Below are 19,584 nucleotides of genomic sequence, written 5' to 3'. Positions count from 1 at the left end.
AGAAGTGCTTGCAAAGTACTGTGTGTGTGTGTGTGTGTGTGTGTGTGTGTGTGTGTGTGTGTGTGTGTGTGTGTGTGTGTGTGTGTGTGTGTGTGTGCAGAGCATGCAGACATGCAGAGCTGGTGCAATGAACTAGTTTCATTTTACCATGCTTGACAGTAAGAAATGCATTCTAAGTTTCACACACACACACACACACATACAATAAAAAATATATTCATGTTTAAGTGAGACTGAGACAGAGGGGAAACATTAAAACACTCATACACAGACACAGACCATGTGAGAAAAGGTGTGAGAAAAGGTGTGAGAAAACTCTTCACTGTGTGTATAAAATTAGTGCGTGATGTGCATTCTCACACAGGCATTAAGGGGGATTTAAGATAAGACTTCTCAAAGTCGCAGGCGCCGAAAGCTCTAATATAAGATGGGTGAGGGAAGCGGCGTGAGACATCGTGAGACATCATGTCTGCTGCAGAAAATAGCTCGGGCTCTCAGTCTTCGCTAGAACACTAGAATAGTAAAGTAGATTGTTAAGTACTGCTGTAGGGATGGAGACACGAGACGAGAGGAATAGTAAATACAAAACAATCACTCCTCTCACATAAGTAAGAATAATGTCGGAGCTCCACATTTGTATTCAGCGTATACACTGAAATGTCACTAGTGGCATTTTTGGCTGTAAATGGCTTTGCAGCAGTAGTGTGGTTTCTTTTTGTAGTCATTTGCCCCGTGCTAGTCACTGTATTACACCTAATGATGATTGTAGCTATGCTTGTAGCCTTAAATGTTTTTTCTTCCATTTTATTTTAGCACGCTGAAGGTGTAAACACTGGCTACATGAATGCATTTGGGAATTAAAGTATAAAATGATGTTTTCTTATGGAAACTTAATGTTCAACACTGCAGCACAGTCCACTGAGTCTGAGCTATAATATGAGTGCATTAAAAGGCCAGTGTGGGTGAAGCATTCTGGACACCGCTGCCTAGTTAATGATCAAAATATACTGCTGATCTATTATGTCTATAAAAGCTTCCGTGAGAGACGCTGTGGCCAGCAAGTCTGAGCTGGATTTATCTTCCAAGTCACCCATGACTTCAATGTTGTATGCTGCAGTGATATTAGAGCTTTGAAGTTTTCCTTTGTTGGGAATTTCTCATTTTGTTAATGTAGTTTTTCTACCGGATTGTATCCATAATCCACGCTGTGGATTTTGGTCAGAGCTGCTCGGTTACTCTGAACTCTAAACACATTGCGTCTTTGTCGGCTGATGTTTTTTGTAAGCAAGTGACTAACCTCTTAGGGATGGATGAAACAAAATGTGGAAACAAATGAATTGTGGCAGGGAAAACTATTTTTATAGTCTACATATTTCAAGGCTTTTAGTGTGAATATTTCTGTTGTTTTTCTTGTCAATTGCATATCAATACATCCTCTGAAGTCACTGGTGCTTGACTGTTCTCGCTGTAATTTAATAACTTGTTTAACTGTCCACTGTGTCAGCAGAATGAACAGCATATGTACTACATCAGAGAGCTACTAATAGTCTGCAGTGGGTGGAAAGTAATTAAGTACATTTACTAAAGTACTGTTCTTAAACTAACCAGCAACAGTAAATAAACAACAGTAAAATGCTGCATACAATGTTAATGCTTCAGTAATAATAATCCAAAAATAACGTCATAATGCTGACAGGGGATACATTCGGCTGCATATTATACTTTTGCATACGTTGTTCTGATAATACTTTTGTACATTTACCGAAGTACGCTTTCCAATTCAATACTTTTACTTGAATATTTTTTATTTAGCATCGCTAATTTGACTTAAAGGATCAGAATACCTCCTCCACCAGTGATGGTCTGTGATCACTATTCCAAATGTCGCAATCAATCCTCAGTGTGTAATAAATGTCAGATTTTTTGTGTTAGATAGTATGCAGAGTGAGTCTTTGTGCTAACAGCTGAAATATTGAACCAAGTTTATATAACTTTGTGAGGAGAAAATAAGAGAAGAGGGATCAAGAAAGAGATTAAATAAGTGTGTCATGAAGCTGTTTAACATTCAAGTCATGTGAGCAGTTAGTTGGTGCCATCTAGTGTACAAGTCTCTCTCTCTCTCTCTCTCTCTCTCTCTCTCTCTCTCTCTCTCTCTCTCTCTCTCTCTCTCTCTCTCTCTCTCTCTGCCATAGCCTTTAATCCACTAAACGATACACAATTAACCTACTGTAACAGCCAATGGTTTTCCAGTTTCCCTTTTTACTTCCTGTCTGGATTCTGTATTAGAACAAAACACAATTATCCCTCTCACCACACTGTCCTACCTTTCGCTCACAACATGAACACATCACTGTCAAATATGGCACCTGCATCTCTCCTCCAGGAGTTCATGGGGAGTTCACTGACTCTGACATGTCACAGAAAGAACAAATCTGCAGTTTGAGAATGATAAATCCGTCAGCGCTGTGGGCTGCTCACGGACCAATGCCAAAATATGATGGTTAAAGTAAGGAAAGAAATCAATAACTTTCTCTCCACTCATCTGGGGGGCTTTGATCAAATATCACAGTACAACTCTTTTTTTTTGGGAGGGGGGGTGGGGTTGTTGGTGGAAGAAGTACATGTTTTCTCTCAGTGATCGATATTTCTTGTGGTTTAGTGTCCATATACTGAGGCCTGAGCAAAACAGAAAACAACTTATAAAGATCAAGATACGTTCAATGTTTTGTTAAATTTTTTTCATACAAAAATGTAGGGACTCCTATATAGGGACCATGCTTGTTTTTTGCCTCGTATAGTCTGTGCAAGTAGGACTTTGACGTCTAAAGTGATTAAAGTATGAGGATTATAGGATTTTTAGCACATATGACCACTGAGCTCTGCATTAACCAATCAAAAATGAGAAATATTAGTGATACTACTGTATTAAAGGATTGGGATCACAGATTTTTAAAATATGCTTTAATTACAAGTACTACACTTTAGTCATATTTAGTCAAGTCAATTTCTTATCAATTGCACCCTAAAATAGATCCTAACTAATACAACATATATTCTGTTTGAGTAATGTGTGCCAGAAGCTACAGCACCCAACTGTTTTTTTTTTAAATTTCAATTGGATGAATGGTTGCTGATAATGGGCAATGTAGATATTGCATTAAAGATCAGTCACCCACTCAGATCAGCTGGTATTCTGTCTATAATGGAGTAGAATGGAAATTTCTAAGTGACCCCAAACTTTTGACCGGTACTGTATATAATACATTTTATTTATATAGCACTTTTCTTAAAGAGGTTACGACATGGATTTAAAAAAAACAGCAGATGAAAAACCAAGTGTACAGTATGTGTTTTACAACCCATTTTTAAAAGTTTACATATTATGGTTTCATGCATTACAGAGTGAAAACAGATCTTTGTTATAGTCTTGAATAAAACATACAATGGGGCACTTGCACACGCCCAGACAGTCAGGGTTTACAGCATGTGTGTGTTTTATGGTTGAGCCATGTTTAATTATTTACCTCCAGTCTTTCTCAGGCCACAGCGGTGTCAGTTACTTACACACTGCCTCCTCTCCTCAGCTCCACGTCCACTTTAATACTATTAACTCTTTTCTCACAGAGGCTTTGGCACATTTGCTGGATGATTTAAGACCCGCAGACACTCTTGAGGTTTCACTGACAGTTGCACTGTTCTGGATACAAACATGTCGGGGATGAGTAGCGATCAGCTGCATCAGTCCACCTTGGGGATTTACTCGGTAAGTAACAGATACTTTGCGCGGGCTCAAATTAGACAACAAACGTACCTGTGGGAAAGAGTAAGAGTGTCCTGTCCTGTGTTGTGATTTCTTTTCAAGACACTCTGGAAAAAAGCACTTCTTGGTTACTGAGGAGTGAAGCTCAGTCTAACTTTTTGAGTTTCATTTCTGCCAAGCAAACATGATGTGAATTCACAAAGTCTGTTTCAAATTCAAGGAGTATTTCCTCAGCTTGAGTCTTACTGTAGGTTGTGCTCCGGTGTTGGGAAGGAGAGTTTGTGCTCATAAATACAGATTGAAATAAAGGTGAATTTTATTGATTCTCCTTTAGGTAGGTCTTAAAGTTTGTGACTTTCAAAAAAAAAAAACTGTGTTTGTGTTTCTTAAACAGAGCTTGATGAACGAGTTCAACCCAAGCCTACAGAAACTGGTTTTACTGGGCAACAGATACGTCCAAGCTTTCCAGGGTAAGGGACAGACGGACGGACAGACGGACAGACAGAGAGATGGACAAACGGACGGACAGACAGACAGACAGAGAGATGGACAGATGGACGGACTGACAGACAGTCAATTTCTGTGTGAATGATATGTGTGATATACATTTTTATATATATATATATATATATATATATATATACATAAAAAAAATTTGCACACCCACCTTTATTAGTGCAATAGACTAAACAAACAAATGGCTTTGAAAGGAACATGAGAGCTGTCAGGCATCTAATTTACTGGAACTAATTCCAAAGTCCATATGCTTTGGGAATATCCTGATACTGTTATACAGCCTTGATTATGGGCCTGTAACCAAGGCATGCAGAGGCTGTTGGGACTATATTGTCACTAGACAAACAACTATATCTGATTTCCGTAGACAGAGGCAGGGATTGAAGATACTGAATGTAGTCTTGAATGTATTTGCATGCTCTATGTCTTTTCTTTTAAAACCTGCAATGAAGAGAAGAGAGGTCAGGATTAAACTTTTAATTTGAGTCAGTAATTGCGTCTGGATTTTATGTCTTAATTATCCACATCGTAATCACCTCTAATCCCCGTGCAATGCATTAAAAATGTGAAATGCTGACATACAAATGGGATTCAGCAACAGAAGCGTTTTTACACGTGATGCTTTCACACATTACATTGCATTATACATGTGTGTTTAATATATGCACGAGCAGCAATGCTGCATCAAGAACTGATTTGTAGTAGCACCACTGCACCAAAAGCCCTGCAGAGATAAAATACAGATTATTAGGTCTCCTGTTGCCACCTGCACAGAGGCTATAAGCGCTCGCTCCGAGGGTTCAGGGTAGAGCAATAACTTAATGACACGTTAATGGGCTCGAGCCAAGGCCAAGAGTGTTTCTGCTGATGCAGCTTCTCATAAATTTAAAGATTATCTATTTATCAAATAGGTAGTGGATACTGCTTGTGGAAGCTCCCTATCCTTTGTTATTAAAGCACCATCACAGAGGTTTTCACTGTTGAAATCTCTTGCTCTCACAGCCTCGGAGAGTGTGTGTGTGTGTGTGTGTGTGTGTGTGTGTGTGTGTGTGTGTGTGTGTGTGTTTGCTTGGTAAGCACAGGCTGTAGCCCCATCTCTCCAAAAACAAGTTTTTCTCACCAGCGGAAAAATGCAACTAAAGCTCACTCACGTCTAAAAGACCAGAACCACCTCTGCTCAGGGATCTGATGCCGTGCGCAAGTCACAGGGGCCACACAAAGCTGGTGATTTAATTTGGGTCAAACTTTGATTTGATCCCTTTTGACCCCTTTTGACTTACAGTATACTGCCCTAAAATCAGGAGTGTGCAGCAGTAGTTTCCCGTTGCCAGACCATCCTCCACACTACAGCAGTAACTAAGAGAAAGGCTGAGAATAAAGGGTTTAACATATGTAATTTATAATAAAAACAACTTGTGAATTTCTCCGCCAAGCTAGGCCAGATGGCTCTCAGCATGACTAGTTTAGCTGTTTTTATTCTCCACGACTGAATTTAGCTGCTGCGTTATTTATGTTTCATAAATGAAAATGAATGATAAAATAAATGGAAGGGGGTGAACTCCCCATTTAGGGAGTACAGTACAAATAAAGCAGTATCAATAGCAGGAGGTCAAAATGCACGGAGGTAGCAATGAGAGCGAATGGTTATTGCTGATCAAAAGAAATGTGATTTTACTGTGGGTTTTTTTTTTTAAGTGAACATATTTCCAAATGATCACAGAGAGATACTTGTGCGTATGGACATTTTAATAATTGAACATTTGTTTATGCCTCTGTTTAGCTGCTTTTGTAGTGCTTTGCCTGGGAAGCGAAGTGTACCAAATGCATTAGCATTTCAATTGACTACTGTGTTTGTGTGTGTGTGTGTGTGTGTGTGTGTGTGTTTCAGCTCTTGCTCTGACAAGTGAGGCCTACTTCAGTGCACTTTCAAAGATTGGAGAGAGGGCTTTTCACACCACATCCTCCCGCTTGCTAGGTATGTGTGAACACACATTCAGGCTTGGGTAATCTCATGATTACTGAGTGGAAACACCGACAAGGTATAACAATCCAGGATGTGATCCTTTTGTCTTTGATGTGTTTATGGCCATTTATTAAACTAATCAAACAGTGTTCTTCCGCGTCATCAAGACCAAAGTTTACACTTTATTACTCCTTTCACAATTACTACCAGTGCATGTGTAGCATGTATGTGTGTGTGGGAATAGCATATTCTTCCCACACACTCTTAGTAGTAATAATCTTTGATTTTAAACATAATTTAATAAGTTGAATGAATGTATTTTACAGTATCTATAACAGTCAGTGCTTATAAGGACTGCACAGCTTTTACCTGACCTGAGTCCTGTCTCGGGCTCAACATAGTGGGGGGCAGAACGCTCAAAACCCTAGCCAAAACACCATTTGAATATCAGGTTTTGCATGCCATAACACAATATTCTGGAGAAAGTATGTTGAACTTATTTTTGTTTGACTTTTCATTGTCCCTGAAATGGAAAATATTTAAGAGTAGACTAATGATCCAGTTTGGACAACAGCTCCAGCCACAAAACCTAACATGACAACAACAACCCCTTTAGAGTGGCTGGGTTAAATGAGCGGAGCACGGCCCGCTGCCTGTCATCATCTATTATTCATGTTGCCTGCTGGAATCTGATACCTACACTGCCAACACTTCTTGGCTAAAGTCACACAAAACAGACTGACAAACACACTATGTTGCAATCTAACTATCAACCTAACTGTTCTCTTAAAAGAAGAATCAGAAAGTCAGTCCTACCATGTTGTTGTCTTGACTCGTGTGTGTGTGTGTGTGAGAGAGAGAGAGAGAGGTAAAGTAAGATGTGTATTTGTGTTGCGATCACTGGCTAATGAGTAGATAGAAATGAACAAAGTGAAAATATTTTACAATGTCATTTTATTGTTTTCCAGTCGCATATTAAGCAATAACAATGATGTAATTGTGTTAAAGGAGACGTCCTGATTCAGATCTCTGAGAGCCAAAGGAGACTAACTGGGGAGCTGGATGGAGTAGTACGTTACATCAACACTTCTCTGTCCATCACGACTTGTCGGGTGGGATCAAACTCTTACGTGCTCCATTTTCTCAGATGTTTAAACATGATTTTGTCTTCTTCCAGTTCTGCCGGTTCAGTATGGAGGTTCTTCAGGAGATGGACAATAACATCAGACTGGACAGAGACTACATATCAGTGAGTGAGGGCAATGTCAAATGAATAACTGCGGGGGTATCATGGGAATCTATCATTAGAAGTGAAGACGCCATTAGAATTAATGGGGAAACGTCTTCAATTTCATTTCCACTGGATTGCTAATTGCTACCTGGGTGACTGAATTGATCGTACACAGACGGGATGTGAATTCTCTTTTGTGCAGGGCAGCAGGAAGCATTATGAAATGGAAGTCCACAACCAGGCAGCAGCTCTGGAGAGACAGCTGAGGAGAGGAGCCAACCAGGTTTCTCTCTCTCTCCCTCTCTCTTTCCGCACCCCCGGATTCAGCACCACTGTATACGAGTGTGTCCTTGTACAAAATATATATGTACTTTCAATTATGTGTGTCCTCAGGATTGTAGTGAGTATTTGCAGTTCCTCAGGGAGAGCCACGCCGAGGCTCTGAAGGAGGAGGAGAGGCGATACCGCTTCCTGTCTGAGAAACACTGCGCCCTGATACAATCCATCGCCCACCTCATGAATAAGGTATACAACTTACTTCAAATAGCATTTCAATATTTTATGTTTTTTATGACTACCAAATGGGTCAGGTTTGTCGCACAACTCATTGCAATGGATGTCAGAAGCTCAATGACAGGAAGACACTCAAAAGAGAATTCACAATAATGTGTAATGATTCATTCATGAGAGACTTTATCGGTCCCCGCGGGGACATTCCCTTTCCCGCCCTTTATAATGAGGGTCAACCACAGAACAGCAGATACACATTCAGTAGCTTCAGCAGGACTGATGCCACACTCACAGCTTGTCTGTTTGAACTCTGGACTCCCTGTTCACTTTTTTACAACACCTCTTTACTGTCCTCATTAAACACCTTCAGTGCACCAAACCCAAACCAAGTTTTCATAATGAGGCTGTCACAAAGCCCTTTGAGACTGTACCAGTGGCTCAGGACTGACCCGACACGTGTCTTATTGTTTGTTTAATATTTAGCCCTCTCAATAAAAACTCAAGTTTACTGTAATACTTACTGCAACATCATTTTTGAACAATGTAGTTATGAGGCTCATTCCAATAAATGTAACCTTGTAACATCTTACTATTACTGCATACTGCCCCCACATGAAGAGAGGCATGTTCCTCATTGTGCATCAGGCTGTTTGTCTAAAAAATATTAACCAAGGTGAATAACAGAGAAATGATCTACTGGTCCACAAGTATGGAAGGACATTTACGCCCAGAAAAGAAAAAATATGATAAAGAAAATCGAACATCTTAAGGAAAGTCAAAATTATATATTTATAAGTGTAAATCATGACATAAAAAGTAAGAATTATGAAGTAAACAGTCAAAATTTTATTATTTTTACTTGCATAAAAATGTCCAATTTTAATTCTGCAGCTTTAACCTGTTTGATTAGAATTTTGTCTCACAAACACAAAGAGATGGCAGTCGTATAGAAATGGCTAATGGGATTTTTAACAATGACAACAACAGTAATCACCTTTAGCCATAAACAGAGCAGGCAGCTGTTTATCATATGTGGATAACTGCTTACGTCTTTTGTCTCGTCGCTCAGCATTGAACATGCATTCTTGCCCCAAATAAGTATTAATTTTCTGCTGTAACATAAGCTGGGAATTTATTGTATTTGTGTGTGTGTGTGTGTGTGTGTGTGTGTGTGTGTGTGTGTGTGTGTGTGTGTGTGTGTGTGTGTGTGTGTGTGCGCGGCAGGCAGGAGGTCCCCTCCAGCAGCAAGCTGATGCCTGGACGGTGGAGACGGATGCCACCAGAGCACCTGAGGTCCGACGACCCACTTCATTGGACACCTCTGTGAGTTCAGTTTATAGAAATCAGTCGTGTTTACTGAATTATTTAGGCAGGATCCGAGCTGCGATGCATTTGAATCTTTCAAAACTCCAACAATATGCTGCTCTTGTGAGATATAATCCTGTCTTACAAACGTACTGTTAAATATCTTGTGAAATGGATAACAGAATTTGAACCAGTCCAAACTTGTTGCATGTTTTTGTTTGTGCAACAAATATATTGATAATACTTATGCAAAGGCAGTGTTGTTATACGGAAACCAATGAATTATTGCAATCATATTTGTGTTACCAGGGTGCCCTCTGCTGGTTGGAGCCTGATTTACAGTAATAGAGCAAAGCTTTGAAGGAAATAGAGCTGAATTAGGACAGAGATTACACATTGTCTGGTATGAAAGAAATTAATAGGTGATTGTGATAAGGCTACACATTTTACATTTTTCTGTGCAAACACTAACTTTAATTCAAAACTGAACCTTATATATTGTATATCATCTGAATAAACACGCAGGTCTGTGAGGATGAATTATCTGCATCTCAATACAGTGGGATTAACACACCATGGACAATTCACAAACTGAAACCATATGGTTATTTGTATGAAGGCTGCAATTACCATTCAGGTAAACAACAGAGATAAAACCCTGTCACTTTCAGTCTGTTCCTGATTGGAAGGTGACGGGCCTATGAACCCCACACATCCCACATCCTACTGTAATAAACAGTCGGAGGATTAACATGGATTTTGTGTTTGTTTTTGTCGGAAGTGGGATTTATCTTTTGCTTATAACAAAGAGAAGCCGGAAGGGAGCCGCTTTAGACAGAAATTGGAATTGTGCTTCTACAGTCACACATGATATACATTACTTATTCAGTGTATTCAACACATCCTGGGCTGTTGCTTTTCTTTATCGTTTGTTTGTTCAGATGTGACCTTTGCCATTATGATTGCAGTAATTCATGGGGTTTACAAGATATATTAACGTTACAACAGATAACAGACGGTCAAGTTGTTTGTATCTGTGTATATGTGGTTGTTGTACAGGTGGGGATGAGGGAGGAGGAGATGAGAAAGAGCAGAGAGGCGCTGCCCCTCGGCAACATACCATCAAGGGGTGAGACCTTCATTCCAAAACTCTGTATTTATTTTGAGTACACTTTACTGTCCAGAAGAGGATTAGGGCCACATGTGAAAACAATTATTGCATTCTGAGTTTAAAGTCAGAATTCTGAGAATAAAGTCAGCGCACACACACACACACACACACACACACACACACACACACACACACACACACACACACACACACACACACACACACACACATATACACACACACACAAACATACATACACTATACAAATACAAAAAATAACAAAGGCAGTCAAATAAAGTCAGAATTCAGACTTTAATCTCAGAATGCTTACATTAAAGTCATAATTCTGACTTTAAACTCAAATAAAATTTTCCACATGTGGCCCTAATCCTCTTCCAAATTACTGAGACTGTGTTTGAACATAAATATAAAATGTCAACCTAGTAGCTGTTCAAGTGCTCCAAACACCTAAAAACGACACCATGAAAAGATTCAGATTTTACTTTGGAGCCACATATTACGTGTCATGTTTATCCTAAAAGTATTTCTGTAATATTCATTGTCGTCTGTGTGTTCAGTCCATAATGCCTCCGCCTGCATATCAGTGCTCAGTTTGCCTTCACTCTACCACCCGCTTTATCATTCTTTAAGCCTTTTATCTCTGTTTCTCTCTCTCTCTCACCCAATTTTGCACATAACACACTTTTCACACCTCATTTGTACATTTCTGTGCACAAAGTCTGTCTAATTACTTGGCTCGCTTATCTAGAGTGAAAAAAAAGATAAAGTAACAAATTATCTAAAACAGACAATAAACAATCTCTAGAATATTAAATAGCAAGTCTCCACTTTTGCCCTTCTAAATCATTGCATGCAGCAAACTTGTTGGCCCATACAATACCACCCTCTCTCTGTATAATTCAATGGATTTCACCCCTTGCCATCCAAGCAGAGATAATTATGCATAGAGTAAGATATTTAGTAGTCTGATAACCCTCTGAGTTATGAATACCAGGGCAATAAATAAAGAAATAAAGAAATAAATCCTAGCCGCTTATATTTTTTTTAATTAATCATTTCACCAGAGATCCTTCTTTGCGATTTCAGCTGCTTTATCATCTAACTTGCGCTTTAACAAACTGTCATCTCTGCACCTAAATGTTTCATTTTTTTTATCTCTCTAGCGCCGTCTCCCCAGGGAAGCATTTCTCGCTCTTCGGGAGGCCAATACATGAGGGCCAGGGTGGCCCACCAGCCTGGTGGCTCCAACCAAACCCTGCTGCCCTTCACCAGGGGAGAGATAATTACCGTGTTGGTCAAACAGCCCAAGAACGGCTGGCTGTTCGGACGTGCTGACAGCAGTTCACGGTGAGAGATGTATCCTGGCGAGGTGTGTGTGTTTGTGTGAACGTGGAGACTGTCTGTCTGTCTTGCTTAATCACTGTCTATCTGTACCTACTGTAAATGTGTCTTGGCTGCTCAAGAACAATCTATTCTACTTTGTTTGCTGCTGTACTCTCTGTTTCACACTGATGCCCTTCAGTAGTTCTACTGACAAACATTTTTTTTTTTAAATTTAATGTTCTCGACAAAAGCCCCTTGTCCTCAGGAAAAATAAGCTGCTGAGAAAAGGTGATAAATAAAGGGGCAACTATTTGTGAGGAATAAATAAAAGTGTATAAGAAACAGTGAGTACAGTTACTATGGTGAGGAAATGAATGACAATAAAATTAAAAGAATAACATATTAAAGGCTTAGTGAAAAACAGAAGCAATAGAAAACATTCATTAAAACAAGACTAAGAGTCTACAGCAACGCTATAGCAGCTCTGTGAGGCTACACTGAAGCACAGTGATGTTTTGAAATGCTAATAGATTGATGTTTAATGTTTTTTATGTTTTTCATCTTAGTTTAGCATGTTAATAAGTGAATATTTTCTCATTAGCACTGATAAGAATGTGGTTAGTTTAGCAGGTATCTGACCATAAACCAAAGTATTGGACACACACATATTTTGAACTGATGATGATGCTAGAAGAAAAGTTAGACGATCACCAAAGTCATTTAGGATTCATCCTCTGGCGACAATCAATGTCGGTACAAAATGTTGTGTAGTTGTTGCGATATTAAAGTCTAGACCAAAGGGATGGATTGACCAGTCAGTATGGACATGGCAACAACTAGCAACAGCCCAATTCAATTGTGTTAAAAAGTGTATTCGTCTTTACAAATTCTATCAGATAGAGATGAACACATAATCCACTACCCTCACCTTTACTTTCTGGCTCTTTTGTTTTCAGTCAGGGATGGTTTCCAGCCACCTATGTGGAAGCAATGGATGATCCTCCAATGACAATCAGCTCTGGGTAAGCATCCAGTCAAATGTATTCAACAAGTACGACTGTTAAATAACATTATATCATGCTAAGTGCAGGCTGTTAAAGAAATGTATTGTCATAGCTTGCTGGATCTTATTATACAGTACTGCAGCATGGCGAAAGAATGGATGTAGACACTTTAACCAAAACCGTCTGCATAATGTTTGCCTTTCAAACCTGACACAGAGTATATATTTCCAGCTCCCCCAGGCTGTCCTTATTGTTTTATGGGCCCAACATTTAATAAAGAGGGTCAGCATGAAGCTCAGGCCTGGAATAATAACTATTTAAGATATTTGGGTGACCCATTGCTGTGAGGAAAACCAGTAAGAAGTTTAAACTAAAACTTTGCTCGGTCACTGTGGACACATGCCACAGCTAAATGCCTATAATGTGAATGTTAAGAGAATAGTTTGGATCTTTTGGAGCAGAAAATAAAACTTATCTTAGCAACCTTAAAGCTTTAGTGAAGAACTTTTTTTATATTAATTAACTTCTGTTACATTCAAGCCATTGCCAAATGAGTTGATACAAAGCTAATTAAGACTATCAGCTCCACACAACTCTCTCTGTATTTCTCAGTGTGGCTATGTTCAGAAGATTTGTGCCGTACGGCGACTTTCGTGCGCAGAAGTGAAGATAATGACCTCTTCTGAAGAGTCCATCATGTTTTTTTAATCCTCCGTGTCCTCCTTGGCTACAAGTAACTGCGTGGGGGAGGCGTGAGGGAGGCGTGGGGGCTGTGCGCGATCACGGAAGGCTTGTATTAAACCTGTTTGAGTCGTGATTCGGATCTTTCACCCAAGTCTTTAAATTGACTTGTGAATCGCGATTCTCTAGTATCATTAACTTGGATCAGTTGAGTCCTACTACAATTCAATCTAAAATGATAACAGCGCCACACACAAACCTCTTGCAACATTAGCTACTACTAGTCCTAGCCATCTTAGCTGCCAAATTGTAATAACATACAATTCCGTAGGCAACGACAACTCCACAAGTCAACTCAAGCGACTGAGTGAGCAGAAAGACAGTCCGAGACAGGTTATAGGAACTTCCCAACCCGCAGACTCAGAGCCAGAAACATTGCAAGCTCGCAGACCATGGGTCTAACTCGAGTTCTCGATGACTCATGAGTTCTCGCATGAGTCAGTCAATCGCGCAAATCAGCCGGCTATGAGTGGATCTGTAGCAGACGAGCGAGTGAAGTCTCTTCTCGAGCTCAGGGTAAAGCAAATCAACAACAAAAGCCATTCTTTCACTCCAGAAATAACATACAATGTTCTGCACGTAGCCTAGCTAGGCCTACTGTAGGTTTTGGTTTTTAAATGTAGTATGCTTAAATGCAATTAGGTCAAGCAGACAGTCCGAAACATTGCAAGCTACCAATACTGACTCAAGTGACTCGCACAACCCGGATCAGTTTAGTGAGTGACTCAGAATAACCTGAATCCTTAAAAGGAATCAAGTTTGCCAGGTCTAGCTTGTATCATGTGGACGCCGACAGTTTTGTTGTCAGTACTTAGAATTCCTCATGGGGGACACAGAAACTACGCACTATAGCTTTAAGAAAGGCCCACCTAAAAAAAATCAAAATTAGTTCAAGTGTACGCTATATTTTTTAATTTTATATTTTATAACAACAACCAAAACCAATAGGATGTTTCTGTAATTCCAGGAGCTCCTCTCTGCGAAGCAGCAGCAGCATGAGCAACCTGCTGGACCAACCAGTAGCCCCGCCCCCTCCGCCTCCACCACCTCTATCTTCAAATAAACAGAATGAGATGCAACCAATCACACCGACTCCTGACAAAAGGGCTGAGTCTTATTCAGAAAACAAGGTATGGCTGTCTGATTATCCATCAGTGTCGTTAATATCAATCAATTCTCTCTCTGCCTCTCCATCAATAGAATATATCAATCAAATGGACAACAATGGAAAGGTAGCAGCTGGGAGCTCATCCCATTTTTATTTTTATTCTGCAGTATTTTTCAAAAGTCTTTTGGGGACCACGAGGTACCTTTTACAAAGCCTTTATAAGTTGTAACTACACTGTAATCCCAAATTAGTTGATTTAGGACCAAAGGGGGACCGAATCGGGGAAACGTTCTCTATTGTTGCTTTAAAGGGGCGCTATGCAGTTTTGTCCATTTCTTGGCCGCCTTTTGCTCGCTTTTTGCTCGCAGGTTTCTCTATAGAGCTCCCCCTACAGGTTTCTCTACAGAGCCCCCCCTACAAGTTTGGTTTCTCTATAGAGCTCCCCCTACAGGTTTCTCTACAGAGGCCCCCCCCTACAGGTTTGGTTTCTCTATAGAGCTCCCCCTACAGGTTTCTCTACAGAGGCCCCCCCTACAGGTTTGGTTTCTCTATAGAGCTCCCCCTACAGGTTTCTCTACAGAGGCCCCCCCTACAGGTTTGGTTTCTCTATAGAGCTCCCCCTACAGGTTTCTCTACAGAGGCCCCCCCTACAGGTTTGGTTTCTCTATAGAGCTCCCCCCTACAGGTTTCTCTATAGAGCTCCCCCTACAGGTTTCTCTACAGAGGCCCCCCCTACAGGTTTGGTTTCTCTATAGAGCTCCCCCTACAGGTTTCTCTACAGAGGCCCCCCCTACAGGTTTGGTTTCTCTATAGAGCTCCCCCTACAGCTTCGGAATAGATATTTGGCAGCTCCTATGTTTACTCATGTCTGATTTCTCACTTGGTCTGCCGTTTCCTCTTTCTCTCTTCCTCCGACAATGCTTTCCTAGCTTTCTGCCTCTTTTTTGCCGGCTCAGCCATGACGATAGTGGGAAAAACTTGCTCGAAAAAATCGCTACCCTGTTAGCCGGCTCCTGGATGGGCCTATGTGTGAAGTGCCGTGAAGCAATTTGTTGCATCGCGAGACCTGATATCACGCGATACTTCCTGACGCTGAGACTGGCGGCTCGCTGGCCGAAAGTTGCACGGGTAGTTTTTCCTCTCACAGGCGCTAGGGGGGGAGCGAGACGACCACCATTCAACTCGAAAAAAAGTCATATAACCATTCCAATGACTCCGAAGCTGTTCAGTTAAGGTAAATTAAGCTAAAAAAAACTGCATAGTTCCCCTTTAATATGATCTGCGCACTGCATACTTAAGCTGATTATTACAAACAACTAATGTGATTTAGTAATGAATATGGTTTTTAACAAAACATGAAAGAATAAGTAGTGGCCACTAAAAAACTAAATCTGGGTTTACATCAGTGGTTAACTCTTTTAAAATCAACCATTAGGTTAACCAATTGGTTAAATATGTCATTTGGCAATAATACTGTTTTAAATGTATTCATAAATGCTCATGGGTTTCTCATTTTCTAATAGGCCAATGTGTGTCATGTGTTATTAGTAAAGGTTTTTAATCCATCAAATGTATTGTGTTTATTGTGGTGTAAATGAGCTGTTAATAAATTGATTTTTGTCCCAGAAATAAGTGGTGGGATGGTTTAAGGTTTCTCCAACTGGCAACCCAAAAGTTGCTCTCATTATTAACTGACCTATAGAGCATTAGTAAATTATTCATTAACCACGAATAAAGCCGTTAGTTACAATTTGTATTCCCTTCATAAAAGGTGCCTTACTATAGAAAGAGTTACTGTATCAAACAGAAATTGCTTTCAGCTTTTTTAGTTGTTGGTATATTACAGTACGCCCCGTGATGTCAATATTGAATTGGCTTCATTATCAAAAGGTGAAATGATATGGGACAGCTGTGATGAGACATACTATAGTATGTAAACCTTTGATGGTATTTGCCAGTCTGTCCAGCAGGGGCACTGCGGCAGGGTGCTGTTCTCAATGGCTCCACACCCGTCTTTCTGGTGGATGCAGGGAGGAAGCTCCAGCTGCTGATGGTGTATAAGCCAGGAGGTTGTGTGTGTGTGTGTGTGTGTGTGTGTGTGTGTTGGCATGCTGTAATTTGAGACTATTACTGTAGACCAAAGACCTGTTTGAAGTCCTTGTGACTGAATAGGTCTGCTACATTATTGTGTTAGTTGGTCTAATTAAGGAGCAATAAGTGTGATATTTATTTCACAATAGCTTAATATTACCCCAAATATTTGGTTTTATCTAATTATAGATTTATTATAGAATTTTTTTCATTGTGACTTTGATGTCTCTGCATGGTCATGCCCTTGTAAAAGTGTGTGTGTGTGTGTGTGTGTGTGTGTGTGTGTGTGTGTGTGTGTGTGTGTGTGTGTGTGTGTGTGTGTGTGTGTGTGTGTGTGTGCGCAGCTTGTGGGGGGACCGACTGAAAGCAGAAGGGTGAGGGGTCGAGGGCTGGTGCCTGCTGAGCCTCCATTAGTGCATTTTGCCTTTGTTTGGATTGGACTTTACTCACCCATACCTTTCTCATATGTGTTTCTACAGAGATCAAAACCTGATGGATCACAACCAGAACTCTTCCCAAAGTAAGTTATTAATGTACCTGTTGCTCTCTCTCTCTCTCTCTCTCTCTCTCTCTCTCTCTCTCTCTCTCTCTCTCTCTCTCTCTCTCTCTCTCTTCTCAGGTTTTAAATGGCACTCATGTTCTCTTCTACAGAAAATAATGTTATTTTTGAAGTATGTCACGAACCCATTAAATGAGAGAACAACATACGAGGGCAGTGATCTAAATGACACAGAATTGCTTTCCCTCCATTAGTGTTTGAAGTGCAGTTTACTGCTGAAACCATTTCAGTTGTGGCCATTTGGGAACACTGACTCACTATCACTCTCCCTTCGGGTGAACAGTTTGCTAGATGATGCTTGACCAATGTGAAGTTCTCATTTCTCTTGTTGTAACCTTCATTGTGAGGCTCAAAGATGTTATTTTATTATATTGCTTTTCTCCATTGGTCTCTGTCTTCTTGCTAACCCTCCAACATCTATTTCTCTCTCTCTCCTTTTTATTTTGAAGGGGTACCAACCCATTTGCCACTGTTAAGCTGAGACCCACGTCCACCAATGACAGATCGGCCCCACGTGTATATCGATGATGACACCTCAACCCTGACAACAAATGCTTTCGTTGAGCTCGACAGTTCATTCTTGACTTTGGAAATAGCAGAGTATATATGGTTGAAAGTGAATAAGTGGGCCTTGCGTGAATGCTTTTCATACTTTGTCATACAACACTCAGTTTGCCATAGATACACACAAAGCTGGAGAAAGAAGACAAAAATAAATGTATAAATATTTTATAATTTTGCGTTCACACAAGGACTGTATATATATATATATATATATATATACTTGTCTTGGTAAACCAACAACCAACATTGTGTTTCTTTAGGTAGTAATGGTTTTGTCCTTCATAATTGGCTAAAACATTTGTAAAATGGTAAGAATGAATCCCTGTGGCAAATGTGTTTATGTAACATAAACTAATATGTGCATAGCTGGTTTAAATCATCATTCCTTCTTTGATTTATTGGCACTGAAATTCGGGCCAAGAGATGACATGTGACTTTGGAAATAAATGATTACTGTCTATGAAGTGTTATTAGTGTACAGTTCATGTCAGGAATGAGTGTATGTCATGTCTAGCTCAGGGATGGGTGCATGATATATAATGTGTTTTTTTATGTTTTATGTTTTTATTGCCATTGTATTGCGTCTCCACCATTTTTCACATTTTTCTCTACATGGTCCGCAGAAATATATCCATTAATACATATTAATTTTAAAATTTACTTTGGAAAATGACTTGTAGAACATTAACATGTAACCTCTGGCAGATAATGTAATATCTTGTAAAAAATTTAAAAAACAATTAAATTAATGTAGTCTGAACCAGAAATGTGATAAAAAATGCAACGCGTTCATGGATAATGTAATACCATCTTTATAGCATCCTATAATTACTTTAACCAATGTGTTTCACTTCATCAGCAGGCGTCATGTTTTACTGATGACATAATGATAATATTGATCTATAATGTTGTTATGTAGCTAAAACGTGAATAATAAGTAAGTTGTTACATATTGGTATTACACCATCAGTTAAAGCCCCTTGACTACTTGATTCAAAAATATTTGTATTGGATTGTATTCATGTATTGGGTGTATTTCTTTTTACAAGCAACTAAGTTAAAGTTCAGTTAAAAAAAATACTTTATGTTGTCGTTCTTGTGAATGACACTGACCTCAACAGTCTGTTGTGACCAGCGGTGAGCTTGAGTTGAGTTACACTGAACTTAAGAGTCTTTTAAGTGATAGCTCCGAAGCTCCACATCTGTGTTTATTTGCTCAGGCAATAAAATGGCCTACTAAAGAATATCAGGATTCCCATGTTGCCTGTTTGGGTCCTCCGCTGGGGATACTTAACCCAAATTGAACCTCAGTGTGAATCCAATTCTGCTAATGGCTTGACAGCATGGTTCCGCTAAACTGGCACAGCACTTCTGGAATAACGTGGTCTCCGCCTGCTTTTTTTTTCTTCTCTTTGAGCAGAGTTACATTCATAATGCAATATCGACTGCAGAAAGATGCTCCTCAGTAATGTGTAATCATGCAGTTTGCCTTATTGCATTTTGTTTCTCTCCTGTCATTGCTTAGACGGCACAGTCAATGTTAATGAACTGCTAACAAATGACACTGAAGGGTAATTTGGATCTTCTTAAAGTACACCCTTTATACATTGTTAGGTTGCTGTCAAGATGTGCTTCACTCGTTCTGCTTAGTAATAATAGTGACAGCGAAATAGACGGGAAAGAAGGAGAGCTGGGTTGAGAGTGTAGCGTCGGATAAAAGCATCAAAGGAGGGAATTAACAGAGGAGTCTTAGTGAGCCAGTGTTCTCGAGTCGTTT

General features: G+C 39.8%; 1 protein-coding gene across 1 annotated transcript; it reads left to right on the top strand.

The window, feature by feature from the left end:
• Positions 1 to 3,709: 3,709 nt before the first annotated feature.
• On the top strand, positions 3,710 to 13,411 carry baiap2l2a (BAR/IMD domain containing adaptor protein 2 like 2a). Its single transcript, XM_028599120.1, has 11 exons — positions 3,710 to 3,763; positions 4,155 to 4,230; positions 6,165 to 6,251; positions 7,248 to 7,309; positions 7,417 to 7,488; positions 7,673 to 7,753; positions 7,864 to 7,995; positions 10,345 to 10,414; positions 11,581 to 11,764; positions 12,697 to 12,762; positions 13,357 to 13,411. The coding sequence occupies exons 1-11, from the start codon at positions 3,710 to 3,712 to the stop codon at positions 13,409 to 13,411; spliced, it is 939 nt and encodes a 312-aa protein (XP_028454921.1).
• The last annotated feature ends 6,173 nt before the right edge of the window (positions 13,412 to 19,584 follow it).

This window comes from Perca flavescens, chromosome 15, assembly GCF_004354835.1.
Source record: "Perca flavescens isolate YP-PL-M2 chromosome 15, PFLA_1.0, whole genome shotgun sequence".
In the NCBI taxonomy this organism is placed as follows: domain Eukaryota; kingdom Metazoa; phylum Chordata; class Actinopteri; order Perciformes; family Percidae; genus Perca; species Perca flavescens.
The sequence above is the reverse complement of the archived record's forward strand: the minus strand, read 5'-3'. Positions and strand labels throughout refer to the sequence as shown.